At 37.5% G+C, this 18,858-nt stretch overlaps 1 protein-coding gene across 1 annotated transcript in view; it reads left to right on the top strand.

The window, feature by feature from the left end:
- KIF6 (kinesin family member 6) overlaps positions 1-9,204 on the top strand; it is a 154,672-nt gene extending 145,468 nt beyond the window's left edge. Inside the window, exons 20-22 of the mRNA XM_061989631.1 lie at positions 6,509-6,598; positions 8,669-8,775; positions 9,167-9,204. Coding sequence (XP_061845615.1) covers positions 6,509-6,598; positions 8,669-8,775; positions 9,167-9,204 — 235 coding nt within the window. The remainder of the gene's footprint in view (positions 1-6,508; positions 6,599-8,668; positions 8,776-9,166) is intronic.
- Positions 9,205-18,858: the final 9,654 nt, after the last annotated feature.

The raw sequence follows: 18,858 nt of genomic DNA, 5'->3' as shown, positions 1-18,858 counted from the left end.
TACAGATATATTCCATAATCTGTCTTGAGATTTATATATGTGTTTGAACAAAATCTTTTGATTACTTTCTAGTGCACAATTCATGTGTGTTACTATTGTTTGACACACCATAGTCATGTTACCAGACAAAATTAAGCCTTGGGAAGGGACTGCGATAGCCTCAAATTGTGTTTTGTACATAAATCAATTTATACCTAAACAGAGAAGAGAAACTGGTCTTCCTTTTGATGCTTAGGAAGGATACATACATACAAAAGGCACTTGATAGGTGGCCAAACATATCTCTTTTTAAATTGAAATGTTAAGTGTTTAGATGAGGCCACATTAATAAGAGTTGAACAGTGAGCATTTCTGCCTTAGTAATGTTTGAAAGCCATTGATTTGACCCTACTTCCACTAGAGTAAGAAGGAAAACATTGATTTCAGTGGCTGCAGAGCTTAAGTAGGGAAAAGGGTGATGTAAAGGTTATCAGGTGGGTTTAGCATGAGAAAAAAAACATTTCTGCATAAGAAGAGTAATTTCTCAAATAGGTTAATCACATTAAGGAATGTGATACACTTAGAGTAGCTGAAATCAGCAGTTTGTATATTGTAGAGGCTTACAGATTCATGCTCCTTAGCCTGTTGAGTAGTTTCAGAAGGTTTCCTTACAATATTCATTTTTGCACGTCTCTCATATGAAAGTTGCAGAAATATTAAATCTCATCTGATCTGAACATATTACTTAAAATGAAGAACACCTGTGCAAAGTGGAGAAAGAATGACCCATCTCTGTATTTCAGACAGAGAAGGATCTAATAAGCAATCTGAGAGTCACAGTGGAAAGAGAAAGGAAGAAAGACTTAAAAGAAGTTACTTTATTCAAAAGGAATACCATATTAAATCCCTCAAACCTGAAAGAGAATACCCTGCTTGTCCATATTGTCTCTACTATAAAAGCTGTGGTACTAACTGCAACTTGTACTGTATGTTCCCATCAAGTCTGCAAAAAGTTGGGCTCAGCACTCCCTGTTTGCTGCACTTAAGAATTCAAGCACAATGTTTTGCTCATTCTCATATAGTCTTCTCCTACATCAGCTTTTATTTAAGAAATTTATCAAATCCTTATCTGCTCAATATTCTCTCACTGAATATTTAATTTCACAAGTACCGAACTGTTCTTGCATTCCGCTTGAATCAAGCAGGTGTTGGATAGTTATTCAAACCTTCTAAACACTTTTTGATTATTTCCATCTCTCAGAAGGAATGCATTCCTTTTTATTTCAGTCAGATCTGTCTTAACCTCACTGTCCTGTTTTAGGCCCATCATGGGACAAAAGACCACGATTAGCCTCAAGTACCAAAGACCTGAAGATTGCCAAAGGGCAGGGAGAGCTTAATTGCCACTTAAGGTCCAGGAAAAAACAGACCAGGTTACTCGGCTTGGGGAAGAAAACAAAATAATTTAATGCAACACCAACTAAAGCATAACCATAAAACCCCAAAACATAACCAACACAAAACAACACAGAGTGGTACAACAATGAAGAGTCCGACCAGCCCTTTAAGATCACCTTCTCCCCACTCCTTCCCTCTTCCCTGTCTCAGAGTCCTGATCCAGGTGCTTTTACTTCCTCCCATCCTGAATGGCCCAGGGGGCCGGGTAATGGGGATTTCAGTCTATTCCTGATAGCTTCTGCTGTTTGTCTCTCCTCAGGGCAGGTGGGCTCCGCACCAGTCCTCCCTGCACATCCATGGGGTACCTCACACACATGTGCATTTATCCCAAAGGCTGCAGCTCCTCTCTGCCTCTCGTGTGGGGCTGCTCTGCAGTGCACAGGCTCTCCAGCATGGCCTGTGCCATGGCCACCTCCTCACACAGTCTCTTGCCCATCCGGGCGCACTCACAGGGAGCTGCTGGTGGCTCTCAGTCCTGCCATGGCCCTGCATGGGTTGCAGGGGTAAAGCCTGCATTCTCACATGGCTTGTAGAGGGGTCTCTGGTCCTGCACTCCTCCTTCCTTTCTCCTTCTCTGACTGTGGGGTCCGCGTGGTCGCTTCCACCTTGTGTCACTCTTACACCTCCTCCCAGCACTTCAAATTCCCATCCCTAAATAGTGATGGCAGAGGCGCCAGATTGACCCAGCCGGGCCGGAGGTGGGTCTGAACTCAGGAGCTGGGGGAGAGTCCAAAAACTCTTTACTGGGTCTTCACTGCAACCCGCTCCCCCTGTTACCAAGCAAAAAAAAGCTCCTTGCTAAACCATGACACCTGACTCATTGCCATTTACTAAGTCTCTTTTGTCCTGTCCCAGCATGCCTCACAGAATCTTCAATCTCAGATTATTTGGCTCTCCAGCTTCTTCAAAATTTTCCTGTAAATTCCCTTGGAAATATTTGCAGATAACTCTTCATCTTCTCTGGTGACTTTGAACATCATGTTTTTAAATGTTTATTGTCCTGGATTGAAAGTTTTCTCTATTAATGCTTTGTGAAACAAGCGTTTGCAGCATTTTCTCTCATAATCGTTTTCCATTCCTGCCAGTTTTCTTCAGTGTTACTTGATGATAAAATATAATCTGAGAATAACATTGTTGATTAATGACATTTTAAAGGTTTTCGCATTCTCTTGGTAATAATTTAACTTGAACAATTTATCTATGAATTTGTAAGTTAGGCCAAAATTGATTTTGTAACCAAACACTAAAATGCTTAGATTTTAAGCAGCTTGAATCTTGCTTCCCTTTACACAGAACATCTGTTCCCCTCATGTCTGAGACTCAGATGACTGGAGAACTACAGCTGACATTTTTTTAACATTGCAAAGGTTGCACACCTTCAAATTTTAAGCCTTCCATTTTAACCTGCCTGGTTTTCCACTTATTTTCAGATGGTGAATCAAGCATTCACATCATGACATTCATCACCTCTCTAGCTTCTCTAAACCACATACTTGATGGAGCTGGTCAGTCCATGAGCAGTTGGCTCTGGCCCTTGTGTTCCCACAGCAAGGGAGACACTTGCTCAGCACTATGTATGTCTCTCTAGCTGATGCCCCATGGCTGACTGAGACATATACTCCCAAAAGATCATCCCCCCAGATAAAAGAAAGTTAGTCACTGAGTTAAATTTCAGGTATTAGGTTAAAAAAAGAACTAAAACATATGAAGTTTACAGATTGTCTTAATCTCCAGACAAAACTGGGATTTTGCTGAAGCCGTCAGGAAACAGTGCTTTGAGACTTCTTAAGTTAAACTCAAGGGAAAATCGGATAGATCCAGAATGAAAATGAGGCATTGTGAAAAGAATTGGAATGTAGAGGAGACAGACAAAGAGATAGGACTTGTATCCCCTCTATGTCCACCCAAATCCAAAACTGTGATTCAAGACTGTTTCCTCATCTTTTCTCATCACTGGAACAGAATCTAGCACTCAGATGAAGGAGGAGAGTCCTGGCTTCTAAGAACAGGCTAGGAGCAAGATGCATCTGAGTGTGCAAGCCACTGCAAAGTAAAATTACGATTTTTTGTCCCCTTATGATTCAATGTATCTTGTAATGCCTTAGAAAAATTATCAGAGCTTCAGTATGAAGGATGCAAGTTATCCTTATACAGGCCATCCCTCTACTTAAGGGATTAGAGAAACCTCTGGGATACATAAAACATGGATTTAAGCTCTGCCAAGTTGAGCTACCAGATTTTTAGATTGATGTCGTATTTGTTAACTTCTTATATGGAAGCAGCACTTTCAATCATTACAAAAAAAAAAAACCCAGTTATAAACTTCCTTATAAATTTCTATAACTTACAGGAGTTTGCATCCCACAGACAAAAATGTCAGTGTGTAACTCCACAGGCAGAAGAGTCTAAGGGCCATCTTTGAGTACACTACTTACTTACCTTACTTAGTCTAAAGTAGTTTTATTTTAATATCATCTTCCTCACATGCCCAGTTATCCCAGAGCATATTGTCCTGGGTGCAGAAATCCACTTGAATGGAGAGGTCAAACCATGCCACACCTGTAGTGTTTAGGGTTTTTTTAATGCATCCGGATCTAAGTCCCCTTTAACATGAAGATTTCACAGTTTCAGATAATTATAACTTTAATTCAGTGGGAAATAATAATTAATTCAAACATATAAACTACTGCACCTTAAAAATAAATTACTTCATGTGTTAACTGGTTGAAGGAAAGAAGATACGAAATTGTGATGAATGGGGCAGGGTCTAGTTGGAAGCCTGTATCTAGTGGAATCCCTCAGAGGTCTGTGGTGGGACCAATAGTGTTCAATATATTCATTAATGATCTTGATGAGAGAATAGAGGGCACAGTCAGCAAGTTTGCTGATGATACCAAAGTGAGTGGAGTGGCTGACACACCAGAAGGCTGTGCTGCCATTCAACGAGACCTGGACAGGCTGGAGGCAAAGACCTGGACAGGCTGGGCAAAGAGAAATCTATTGAAATTCAAGAAGGGCAAGTGTAGACCCTTGCATCTGGGAAAGAATAACCCTCTATATGAGTACAAGTTGGGGAATAAACAATTAGACAGTAGTGTAGGGGAAAAGGACCTGGGGGTCCTGGTGGACAGCAGGATGAGCATGAGCCAGCAATGTGCCCTCATGACCAAGAAGGTCAATGACATCCTGGGGTGTATTAAAAGGGCCACTCAGTTCAAGAAGGACAGGGAGCTGCTGGAAAGAGTTCAGCACAGGGCCACAAAGATGATGAGGGAAGTGGAGCATCTCCCTTATGATGAAAGGCTGAGGGAGCTGAGGCTCTTTAGCTTGAAGAAGAGGAGACTGAGGGGTGATGTCATTAATGTTTACAAATATGTAAAGGGCAGGTGTCAGGAGGATGGAGCCAGGCTCATCTCAATGATGTCCAATGATACAACAAGGGGCAATGGGTACAAGCTGGAACATAAGAGGTTCCAAAGAAACACAAGGAAGAATTTCTTCACTGTGAGGGTGACAGAGCACTGACACAGGCTGCCCAGATGAGTTGTTAGTCTCCTTATCTGGGGACATTCAAAACCCGCCTGGACAAGTTCCTATGTGATCTACCCTAGATGGTCCTGCTTTGGCAGGAGGGTTGGACTAGATGATCTTTCAAGGTCCTTTCCATCCCTTAAGATTCTATGATTCTGTGTCTCAGTATTTGTAAATTATACATTCTGTTCACAGCAAATGAAAGGCGAGGAGGCTTATTTCAATTAAAAGAGAGCAATTAAAAAGAATCCCATTAAGTTACATTACATTTGTTGCAGGCTAAGAAGAGTCATGTATGGTTGTTATGGTTCAGTTCATATGTAGTGATTTAATAAACCGTAGTTATATGACTTGAATGCCTAGATATGTTAGGGCACAGACACAGAATTCTTTTAGAAAACTGAATTTGAAACATTAAATCACTTAGTTTTTAAGAACTGCCAAATCAATGGGAAAAATGTTCAGGAAATCCTAAAGCAGAACTGTGATGTGAAGTTCCCGGATATCATTAAATCACATAGTAGGTAATAACATCACACATCCTTTATAGCTCTTGCAATATGTAGGCATAATTAAGTATGGAATAATATTAATATTCAATATGATATTGCTTTAATTGCATTAAGCTGAGTCTTGAGGTTCTTTTAAATCCATTTAGACAGGTGCAAATGGTATGGGACTTGAGGAGTTAAAGAGAAACAGTCAGTAAACCTGGAGCTGTTCATTTTAAAATGACTTATACTCTTGGGCACAATGTCTTCTGCATAACTGAACCTGGCACAGTGTAATACAGTAAAATTTCAGTAATAAATTTCTTTCCTTCTTCAAGTTCCCTGCCAAAAATATCAATTCATCAGCCAACAATGAACAAACTACTGCAGTTAGAAAAGCAAGAATTTGCCAATCCTGCCATCTACTGGAAAAATCCTAAAACTAAGTAGTTCACCAGACTGACACCAGATCCAGCAGCATACGCAACCCCCGGGGAAAGCAGAGTCCCTAGCCATCCTGTGGCAGAAATCTGCCTTCCTAGTGGAGAGGTTCCTTGATAACTATATCTGCAAGGACAGGAATGCACAACAGCTGCTTGCAATATATTTGGCTATCATCAACAAGCCACATCCCAAAGTCCTTGCTGAGTTTTTATCCAGTCTCCCACTGATTTCAATAATAATTTTGTCTGACTAAAGAAAGAATGGAAAATGAGCTAAGGCCTCACTTGGCTAATAGTCAGTTTGAGAACTAAATATACTATTACAAACTGGACAACAGATACATTAAAGTGCTTTACAAGTCCTGCTCAGAAGGCAAGTCCTAAAAGTATAATCATGATGGGCTTATTTGTCATTCTTTCATAGCCACATTCTCTACATAAACCTAATCATCAGATGGGTTTAACTGAAAATCCTCTTCCAGTAAAAAAGTACTTTATATAGGTAAAAATTGTCTTGAAAAACGGGTTCTTTGTAATTACTTAGCATATATTACCATTCCCTCCACAAGGGCTATATTCTTTCCTTCATTTCTGCTCCCATTCCAGTTTTTCAGAGCCCACAAGAATCAGCCATAATGAAGATCCAGCTGGGAAAAACAATTCAATCACTTCTAGTAATTCTACTTTAAGAACAGGGTAAGAAGCATACCTGGGATATCCAGAGGTAAAACTAGTAGGTAATATACACTTAGATAGGCCTCTAACGGTCCCTTTAACAACAGTCTTCTTGAAAAAAAAAAAATAAAATTGAAATTTCAGATTTTCCTCCAACTTCCAAAACACCACCAAAGCTGTCCCTTCACTTTACACCAAGTAGTTACATTATCAGCATTAAACAGGTGGCTTCTTGGTTGGCCTGAGGTTTTTTATCCCTTGAATTTATGACTCCCTGTGACTGTCTTCTCAGCAAGAGAATGGGACTCTGAAAGAGCAAATAAAAACATTTGAAAGGAAGAGAGATCAGAGTTGTAAATATTGCAGAATGCAAGAACTATACAGAGGTATTTTTTTACATTCTCATAATTTTGCCTCTAAAATGTCTTGCATCTCCTGCCTACAAATTATTCTAGGAAAATAAAATGACACCAGCAGCCCAGATGTATCAGTTTGGCAAAGGTTACATGTCATGTTTTCTCAAAAGAGATTAGTGCCTTGTGAAAATTAGCTTAGCACGTTAACTGAAACATTTTTTTTTTCCTGGAGCTTCTCTATTTTTTGAGCTTCTGTATTTTTTTTAATATGTTCATTTCCATGTTCTTTTCTCCCATCAAAATGTCATGCCAACTTAATATACTTCCAGAAGTTGCATTCTTATTATGCTCAGTATGCTTAACAGTTCTGGCTATTAAGGCCCTTAGGAAAATACAGTTAAGATACTGTTTTTCGTACTGCATTAGTAAGAACAAATCACAAGGTAGGGTTTTTTTCTTTCATTTTCCAAAACTATCGGTTTCTACAGCAGCAAAATGTCATGGAAAATTTCATCCTCCCAAACCTAATGTTTTGAATCATATTTGTGTTTAAAAAAAAGAGAAGTTAAAGTGGAATTTAGAAAGTAACTCCTCAAATATGTTGTTTTTTTACATTTTTATATTATTGCTAATGAAATGAAAATCAATAAGAAAACAGTAAATTACTCTTGTTCTGAGATCACCTTGTAAATTATACAAAAAGAGATATTTTATCAAGTTCATGGAGATTTATAATTTTTTTCCCATTTTGGTTTACTAATTTAGCAACTTTATTAACGCAAAGACAGGAATATCAGACTTCTGTTTATGTCACGTTCAATTAGATTCTTTTGCAACAGTAAGTAAAGAACACTGGAAATAACAATCATTAGAAATGTAGGATATGCTAAAAAGAAAGAAATTTTTCCCTTCAATTCCACTTGTCCCACTTGTCCTTCCATATTGTAATTTTTATCATAGAACCACGCAATGGTAGGGGTTTGAGAAGATCTCTAAAGATCATCTAGTCCAACTCTCCTGCTCCTCAAGCAGGTTCACTTGGATCAGTTGTTTATCACTATATTCCGTATTTCACCACTAGTGCATAATCTTTAAACAAAGGTAGAGACACAGGGCCAGATTCTTAGCTTTCTTAGCTGATTAGAATTCATTGTACTACATCTCCTTATACCACTGGAGGGTCTATCAGAAGCAGAAGCAATGATTTAACTGCTTAGCTAGAAGGTCTCATCTGGGAACAGAGACTCAGCAGCACAAAGGAGTTGTGTCTGTCAGCAAATGTCACGAATGTCATGTGATTGTTTACTTCTATTTATGCCTGAAAACTTATTTCCCTCATTATTGATCTGTCCAAATAAACAGCAGTATTTTTTTCCTGAAGCAAATAAGCACATGGCATAGTCACATCCATCATTTATTTGGTAAACTCACTATATTAAACTTTCCCACTTGGCAGTGAGTCGGCAATAAAATATTTTTAACCTTTTGTGGGAGATTTTATAGCTGTTCAGCATGTGCCCCTATCAAACTAAAAAGATACTGGCTAATCTTAAGAAAGTACATAAGATCATTAAGAAGTCCTGAACCTGATTCTCCTCTGAACTGTGCCATCATCTCTAACAATGTATCTGGGGAGCAAAGTCCTCCATGCTGAATAAAAGGGAGAAGATAATGAAATAGAAATATAACCTTCTTACTGAGTTGAGTCCACAAGTATTATATGTTTGTATTTCAGGACCCCACCAAGTTCAAGTACATCTATTCCTCTGACTGGAGACAGCCAGGCTGATGCTGACATCCTAGCTTTCATTAAAGCAAGACAGAACATCCTGCAAAAGAAAGGTAAATCCTGCCAAAAAATAGGAAGCCAAATGGAAATCTCCAGTATAGCACTTTAAAGCCAAAATAGCTTTAGCCTCCATTTATACTGATGCAAGTGAGAACTGATTCTGGCTTAAGTTAAATTACATTATGTTCTCTGTCATTCTAAACACTTGAGGTTCTTCATATGTATTTATTTTAGTAGCTCAATGCTGCAGTGTAAAACTATGAAGACTTGTCTGTTTTTCTCAGCCACCATCAGTGAACTTTCTGGGATATGCATGCCTGTGCAGCCTGCACAGTATATTTTTTACACTTAAGTAAATGCACTTGAATGTGGTTTCTTGATCATTCAAATACTGCCAATTTTTTCTGGATACATTTTCTTTAAACTATCTGTCCTGTTTTTCAGCTGATACAAATTTAGCTGTAACAACTGACACCAGATAAAGATTATGCAAATGATTCCACTGTACCCTACCTCACAAGGCCCATGGTGTCTAGCAGACTATGCTCTTGACAGGTATTTTGCTGTATTAGGGTCTAGTGAAGCTTTCTGTGGGTATTTGTCACTGAATCAGGGACAAAGAGCAATCATAGGTAGGTAATAAAGTTCACTTTACAGTGTAGATCAGTAAAACTGGCAGTAAGCAGAAAGCAATAAATACACAAAAGTGGCCTAAAAGTAATTAATCATGATAAAGAAAAATGACACTTTTCTTTTAATTGTTATTTTTTGGAATAATAGTTTTTAGTGGCAGCAACCAATTAGACAGAAGATGAAAGAGAGAGTGGTTACTGAAGCAATAACTTTCCATGAGTACTTGAGTGCTGATGACAGCATTATTCAGCAAGCTATCAACACCTGGCAGATGGTGTGAACACTGTCACAAAGTGGAGTTTTAGTATCACACTGCTTATCAGAAAGCTGTCAGGTAAACACACAGTGTCTGAAAAAACAGCCTCCCTACACTCATCCAAAGCAAACACTTAACACACTTAGGCTTTGGGATCCCTTTTGTCTTTATTTAGAGAAGCTGTCATCAGGTTTCTTCTGCAAATGAAATTAAGTCGAATTTATAGGCAGCTCACCAGAAGAAGGTTGGAGATAAGTGTCTTAGAACAAACATTTCAGGCCTTTAGAGGTCTCAATCTGATTCATTCCATGAAGCATAGTAATCTAATAAGAGCACATCTTGTCCTGTGGTCATCTCCTAAGTCATACCATATCAGAATTGTGTCTCTCAAATGCCTTTTCCATCCTGATTGTTTTTCAGACACAGGCTGAACCTAGCATCATCCATCAGTCTCGAAAGAGACTAGGCATTGTGAACATTGACAACTATTAGACCCTAAGTTATAAAAGGTATTCTTGTAGAACAAAGGACTGGCAACACTTTTTAAATTATTCTGAAGTTCAGTTAGACAAGATGAGCTACATGCTGCCCTAAGTAGCTGGAAAGGAATGGAGTTGCATTTGATCATCCTGGCAGTGCAGGGCTGGATAACTCAACCAATCACTAAGCATAGCAGGGGAACAAAAAGTAAAGAGGCTTCATGATGAGACTTCTGTGAGCTGATAAGTCATAGATAAGAGACAGTTCAATAGCAAGTTTTGAGAAGGATTTGGTATTAACCTGGCAGATAAAAGGTGGTTTGTCTTCCTTTACTGCTTTTGAGAAAAGGGAAAACCTCCCAGATCTGAAGAATGGAGATACCAATGGCAGGAACTATTGATGAAAAAAAATTGAAATTTCTAATTTAACAAGATGAAGGAGAGTAAAATCTAAAGATTAGTACTACTATAGAAGTACTTTGTGCTTCAACACCACAGTGAAACCTGGGGACTTTTATGAGGTGCAGTGGTAACTTTTCTAACTGGGAGAAGAAAATAGGCTGAGACACTCTACCCGTATCTCTGATAGCGTTATGTGCTCTCTTTTCCTGTGAGCTTGTTACTCTTACCCAACTTGTTTCTAGACTAAAACGAGCTGAGAGGCACAGAAACTATGCATCGTTGGCTATATTATATAGAGTTTCTTACATCCAAAGCAAAGGAGCACTGGAGGAGGTTCTTTTGGGGATAAGGGTGGAGATTTGGTTTTATTCATAAAGAGAAACTACCACAGGTAAAGCAGTTAAGCAGAGGGAAAGAGCAGAAAAGGGAGGAATGTATTCTGACTGAAAATTTTAGGGTGAATGGTTATGTGTTATCAGTCTTACACAGAGCTTTTCCTCAATAAATTTCAAACATATACAAAATAAACCAGAGAGAAATTGTTTGCCCAGAGCCACTAAGCTGTCAGACAGCTTAGTATAGAAGCTAAATGTTCTGAGACAACAGTATTCTGTTGTCTCTTTCCCAAACTCTCTTCAACCAAAATGTTCAATAAGCATTTCTGCATTTGCATGCAAATGTATTCACTCCCTGCATGATTATTACACACAGAGTGCCCTACAGGAAACAACATGAAGAAGCATACATTCAGCCAAACCAAAGTCTGCTAGGCCTAAAAAATGACAACATACTTACTCCTCCTTCCTTATTGATCCTGACTCTTGCAAACTGTTGTATCAGTACCTTAGAAACAAACTGAGGGCCCCATTTTACATTAGCTGGGGGATAAAAAAAACTAAAAAGAAGGAAAAAAAATGGATAAATGTGTGCAAAAGCCAATGGAGTGGAAAATAAGTTTCATAAACAAAAAGCATGGGAATGCCTAATATCCTTAGTGACAGTAACTCAGGGAAGGTCTCAATGAAGATTACCTCAGGGTTTGCAGGTCATTACCATTTGCTTTCTAAACAGAGTAGAATTAAAGATGCATTCTTCACTGGTGTTGTTAAAGCATTATAATAACTACATTGGAAAGCTTTTTGCAAAGGACTACTCTGCAAACATGCTTTTTTTGCCTTGTTCAATCTTGAGGTAGAAAAATGAAAACACAGAAGAGTAGATGAATTTTGTTTAGTCTTAAAAGATTTAAATTTGAAGAGATTTTTTTTTCCTTTCTTTTGTTTCATCTTTCTGAAGTTTGTTTTAAAACTTACAATGCAATCTGAAATACATCCTAACGTATTCTTTATTTCCTTTCAGGTTTGGGCAATAAATGAAATTCTTGTTGCAGTCCACTATTTCCTTTTAGAAACAGTTAAAGATCTTTATTATTACTCTTTCTCCTCTGTTTAGAATTAGGTACGATTAAGTACTTTTGATGTAATGGTTAATTGGTAAAGTTATAGAACTGATTTGTCTTTATCAGCAAAATCAGTTTCTCCAGGGAATTATATTTGAATATTTGTACTCCGTCTCTTCAGCTTGTGTAAAGATTAAGCAAAAATAAAACAACCAATCAGGAGTTTGCCAAATATGTTTTTTTGTTAGGATTCATTGTATGTTTTCTAAACATTAAAATGATCCAATGCATTAACACTCTTCTACTTTTTTAATCTGGGGAATGTTTATTACTACTGATGGTTTTGTTTGCATCAATTAGCATAAGGCATTATTAATTACATTTATTAATATTACATTATTACATTTATTAATTGCATCTAGTCGTCATCCAGAGATGTTATCTGGGTTATGAAATTCTATAAAATTTCATGTGAGACCTTTTGCTTAATTTTTTCCCCCCAAGGAACAGGTTTTTCACATCAGATGATTAGAACACTGAGATTGCATTGTGATATGAAAATAAAATTGTATTAGAAAGTAAATCTAGAGTTCAAATTTTACCAGCTATTTTTTTTTTCATTTGGGTACATTAAATGTTGTGCAAATGTGCTCTTCTTTTGTATGTCTGTTTTGTTGGAGATAATAATAAATATCTTTCTTCTGCCAGAATCTTTATCTGTCCATCTTATTTTAATTCTTCCTACTCTAGTACATATAAACATTGTATTAAGTATACACTGAATTACTGTTTATACAATTTCATTGAGGAGAGCAGGGCCACCATCCTGTCTCCATCCAGCCCAGCTAGCTGGAGAAGAACCAGAGCTTCCAAATTATTTCTGGGTGAAACAGATGTCTGTTTTGGTTTCCAGTAAAACCTCAGTTACGGTGAATTTGTTTGAAGGTGGCCAAAAGAGAATTACTGGTACAAAAGCTCATTTCTTTTAACATTGAAATATTTCCAACAGCTTTCAGTAACTGGTTAAGAGAAGGATCTCAGTGCTGTCCTGCTATGATTTGTGTGACACTGCTACTACTTGATTATATATTCAGGGGTTTTTTTCTCAGTTTGTCACACATCTAACTCATACAGACAAAAGATTGCTTGCTTTCCTGTTTCAAAATTCTCTAGCCTTTTTTTGCAATGTTGCAAAACTGGTGTGAAATTCAATCACTGTCAGCAAAGTAATACTTGATTGGCAGAATGATCTAAGATTAGGATTACACAAAACAAACAAGAAGAGCTGGGACAAAAGTGCATCCAATAATAGAAAACCAAACAAATATATAAAACTTTATAAATAAAGTCTTTCTTATTTCTTGTGGAAATTTTCATAATATCATGTGGATGGAAAAGATTGCTTATTCAGTACACAATAGTCTTAAAAAGTAAAGCACATATTTCTTTAAAATACTCCTTCCACATCTTCAAAGGTTATTTCCTGGGTTCATACGAATATTTCTAGAATCATGGGATTACAGAATGGTAGGGATTGGAAGGGACCTCTAGAGATCATCTAGTCCAACACTTGCTAAACCAGGTTCCCCCAGATTAGGTCACAGGAACAAACATGTCCAGGCAAGTGTGGAAAAACTCCAGACTCCACATCCTTTCTGGGAAGCCTGTGCCAGGGCTCCCTCACTCTCATAGGAAAGAACATGCTCCTCCCATTCAAGTGGAACTTCTTGTGTTCCAACTTGTGTCTGTTACCCCTTTTCCTGTTACTAGACACTCCAGAAAAAGACTGGCCTCATCTTCTCAACACCTACCCTTTAGGTATTTATAAGCATTGATAAGATCTCCTCTCAGTGAGAGGAGAAACTGAAAATTCTACAGTGCTAGATATCATACAGATATTTCCAGGATTAATTTATGCCAGGCATTGTGGATCACCTCTTATTTCAAAGCATTCCAAATCCTTCTGTATAGTTTATTTCAGGAGAAGATGGACATCTACTGGTCTCTTATAGCAACATGGTTTCTGGCAGGGTCAGGATATGACCCAGACTGACAGTAAAGTCCAAAGGGTGTGTTCTCCTTTGTGCTGAAGCTGCCAGGGATCTATACACACTCTGGAACCACACTAGTTTAACCCTTCAGTTGACCAGCTTTTGGCTTGGACATTTGTCTCTATTTTCGTCACTTCTCAGACAGTGAAGCTTTCCAGAGAGCTCAAGGAGAAAATGACATAACCTTATGTTGAGTTTCTCTTGCTTGGAAGGTGGACATGCCTAATTCAATCTCCTTTTTTCACTACTGTGGTTTTTTTAATGAAAGAGGCTTTGATGCACTATTATGAAGTTTACACATGTAACAATGTACTTGTATATCATCATATCTTCCCAGTAAAAGATTTTATTGCTTTTACTTTGTTTAATCAATCACAGGGTGCAAGTGATTTATGTCAAGTGTAAACTGTGTGCACTTCAACATAATAAAATTGTAAGGTCTTGTAAATGTTTCCCATATCAAATATCCAACCGGTGAATATAGATGCCAACAAGATCAAAATCTGAGAATGCCTAGTTATTTATAGCATCTTTAGTAGCTCTATATGGAATTTGTTTGTCCTTTCAAAGTCATTTTTTCATAACCATAGCAATTGAACTTCTAGTTTTAGGTGGCTGTATATGAAGCACTTTTATTTTTGCTTAAATCAATGTTTAATGATCTTTTTCTAACATTTTTTTCTGTTTCACTTCCTGCAATGTTTGCTTTGAAACTTCACCAATAAGACAAGCAATAAAAACTAGATATAGGTATTTGTAATAGTTACTATCAATACTGTGATTTGACACCACTACAATAAAATTGAAGACTTTCAATGAAAACTTTGTTTCCCTTTTCCCTTGGGGGGAATCACAGGGGCTGCACCCAAGTTTTTTTAAATCTTATATCTTGTATGTTTTTTGGGAAGATGAGGTGCTTCATTTCACACAAACAAGTAACTAAACAAATACTTGTATTTGTGGGCTATTAGTAGGCTTACCGAAATGCATTTATACAGATAAAGAACATAAATAACAAAGTCTGCCTCCAACAACATAACTACAGAATTCAAGGAAACTTTTTTTTTTTTTTAAATGGAATCTGACAGAGAAAAATACTGGTTAATTCTTGGAACTTGTTATAACTTTTATCTGGAAATGCTTCATGTTTTCACCTATGAGAGTATAAATCAGGAAGTGAAAATGATTGGTTTAAATTTGGAGTGGGAACAAAATCAGAAGTAGAAAATTGCCTTATGGCAGTGTTGTGCCTGAAGAAATGCAATGTTACTCTTATTTATATTTTATGTGGTTCTAAAATAATTCCCTTAACTCTTCTCTGAAGTACAGGGTTTAAAAGTCATTCAAGGAGAAGAGCAAATTCAGAACAGTTCAATGTCTCCATGTACAAACTGATCACACTCAAGTGCATACCCTGTGCAAGAATGGGTCCCTGGATCTTTGCATCCAATCTGTCATATAGTTCTGTACAGAGACATCTCTTCCAGAAAAAATAGATCAAAAATTCACTTTTTGTCTGAAAATTGAGGATGACAGGATCAGCCAAGGTATCTTTCAACCATATCATTTTTTATTTTAGAAACACTTTATTTATGACTATGGAAATTATACTGCTACTTATCACATTGGTGTTTTTTCTGGCTTTTGAAATACAGAATGAGGAAATCATTATTTTTTGCCTCCTTTTTTTTGCATCTCTCCATATTTAAGAATTGTGAAGGACTAACAATGGTAGATGAAGCAATTGGAGAAGCCTGAATCCTTTGATTTGCTTTAAGTAATAAATGTAAAGTAATTCATTATCTTAGTTGTAGACCAGGATGTCATTTTGGTATCTGTCCTTTCCAGAACAGCTCAGATATTCTCTGGGAAATGCTAGATCCTACTGGGTCAGTCACACATTACAGCAGCACTGAGGGAGGAGGATATTGTAAGTTAAGGAATAATCAAGGAGGCCATGTTCAGCTCTGGATACCAAATATGTTTTGTGATAATTCACTCCTTAGCACTGAGACCAAATGCACTCTTATGTTTAACATTGTTGGGAAGCACTGAGACAGCAGGACAGACCTCTGAATAACAGTCAACTTCCAAGTTCATTTACTTTCACAAAGTTTTTGCTTTCAGCAGTTTTTATTTCTAAGGTTTGTGAACTCAGGTGTTGTTTATTTTTTCATCAGAAGAACATTAACAGAGCAACTAGAGCAGTCAGATTAGACAATGTGCTTAGTCATCCCATCATCAAAATGGATCTGCTCATATTGTTATTTCAGCAAATTATATTTTATGCCTTTTTACCAGGAAGACAAATTCCATTTCCAATATTGACCACTGTCTTTCCAATTTTCAGTGCACACTGTTTTGCTCACCTGTATGGAACTATGCCTGTTCATGAAAAATACTTTCTAAACATGTGCTTCATGATTCTGCCATTGCATTTATCTGTAAGGGTCATTCACCTATGAAGTGGTTCATCTTTAACTGTATATTTACTCTGAAGTTTCTTGTGCACCTATAGTTGACTTTTATTTTTTACATCTTTCTGCAGAAACACTGCTTTCTGCTTCAGCCCCAGGATACATCTTATCACATGTTCCACATACTTCTTGAAGCCATCTCCAGCTGTTTATTATATTATCATTATCCATTATTATTCTTTTTTCCCTTTTTAAAAAATACTTTTCAAATAATAGTCATGGTAAATATGACAATAGCTCCTCTGATTGTTGAGTAGAAATCATTTCCTTTGGCCAACAAAGCAGTATACACCATTAATATTGAAATACTTTAAGTAGGACAGTCTAAAGTATAGAAATAAACACACCCTGGACATTTTAGTAACCTAATTTGCAACATTCACTGAAAATTAAGATCCTAAAAGTAAGCCTAAGTGGACATTTTTTTCTTAAGGCATAATTTAGAGTGCCAAGTTTGGCAGATGGAATGCTTCGTTGAGCTGAACTGAGCAGAACAGAAAAGGATATAAAAGAGATGTAATTATTTGTTCATTTATAACTTCATTAATAGTTTTATACCCTTAATTGTGAAACTTATTTCAGCTATGGGAATTTGTCTCAGCCCAGCTACATACATGTGTTTGCATTCATTCCAGAAAACCAGTAGGCTAACATTCTCTCAGACTGGTAGACATAGGTCCTATAAACTATAATATGACAAACATCTTGATCTGTCACCAGACAGATGCTAGTGTAACAGGCAGTTGTGCAACATCCCAAACTCGTCTACCCATAACATTTCACAAGGTATGGAGCAACCAGCTATACCTCTTAATTACAGAAATCAAGAGTGAGAGAGATATTCTGAAAGCAATTGACAAACTGGTCATCTCAAATGCTTCATATCATTTTGCTTCATAATGCCATTGCAGTGCTCACTAATATCAATGCCAGTCAGTAATATCAATGCCATTACAGCTTTTATCTCCTAAATGTTTCACTTTGGCTGAGAGAAACACAAGAGCAACAAAGCTCTGAGTCCTTCCACGTTGCACTACTCTACTGAAATATTTCTGTCCCCCAGCTGCCGTAACAGATAGGTCCCAGACAAAGTCCAAGATGATCCTCTGGGATCTCTCCACAATACTTCTCACTTTTCAGAGTAACAAGTGGCTTTCTGTCACCAGTCATCCTCTTCTGGGTAGAGATGGCTGGTCCTGAAATAGGAGCACTGTTCAAATGGCAAGTGTAGGGGTTTTCCCAGATATGAATATGAATTAAACCTTTTTTTCAGTGTTTTTCTCTGACTGCTACCTCTTGTTTGAAGGTAGGTGAAAAACAGTCTGAATACTAAGCGAAAGTGGAATCTTTGTATCCAGAACACTTTAATGGGAAGGGAGTTTAATAGCAAAAATGTGGACATATGGCTTTCTTGCTCTGTGTGTGTGTGTTTACCTTCAGAAGCAGTGTGGCATAGATGACACTAGCCATAAGCTATTCCTACAGAAAAATATGCAAGCCCAGCTCATTTCCAGTGCACGATAATCATTAAGGCTCCCACAAGTAAATCTCTGATTTTTTTTGAGCTAACAATTAACCTTAAGCCCTCCTTCTCCCTTATGCATTTGGATTAAAAAGGCAATAAGGAGAATGAAAGCAGGAGACATGAGTGGTTCATCCTCTAACCCCATGGACTAAAGTGTGGAGACATCTAAAAAAGAATTCAGGAGTGGCAGCTCAGGCAGCAAGAGGACTGATCTTATTCGGGTTAGAAAAGAAAGACAAGGTCTGTCTTGTAACCAGGCTGAATTCAGGATGTTTATGAGCTTCATCATGCTGCTTTCACTGATGCCAGCAGGGTTTGCATGGTGCAGACAGCAGCTATTGACTTTTCCATTTATTCAGCTCCATACTCTTATTTGTTTTGCGGAGGCTACTGTAAATAGAGAGTTTATAGTGTTTTGTTGTACAGAAGTCTAGTGTGTAGAGTAAGGCTTTAGTTGTCAAGACTTTAAGAGCCTGTCTGTGACTCTATATTTGTATGACCCTGAGTAAGTCATTCAACCAGCTTTACTTCAACTTCTCAGCTTGGAAAACAATATTAATCTCAGAGGACTTGTGTCAAGCTTCCTTCATTTCTTTGAGATCTTTTATGATTTTTTATCAATTAAAACAACAATAAAAGTTGTTTTAATAGGAGAAATACACTATCGTTCACATTCTTATCGAGTCATAAATGTTTTCCCTTTATTTTTATATAGAGAACAGATGTGGAGGGATAAAACTTGCTTGATGGTCTCATTTTGTATAGGCCTGATATCTATATATTCTTTTAAAAAATTCTCCAGGGTAGTAGCTGGGAATATGGATGTGTGATTTTTAGGTGTCCTAGGTAGCACACATCTTGGAACAGTAACCTATTAAGTACTGAGCTGGGACTGGCAGCAGCAAAGCAGCAGC

The sequence above is a fragment of the Colius striatus genome, chromosome 2 (assembly GCF_028858725.1).
Source record: "Colius striatus isolate bColStr4 chromosome 2, bColStr4.1.hap1, whole genome shotgun sequence".
Classification (NCBI taxonomy): domain Eukaryota; kingdom Metazoa; phylum Chordata; class Aves; order Coliiformes; family Coliidae; genus Colius; species Colius striatus.
The sequence above is the reverse complement of the archived record's forward strand: the minus strand, read 5'-3'. Positions and strand labels throughout refer to the sequence as shown.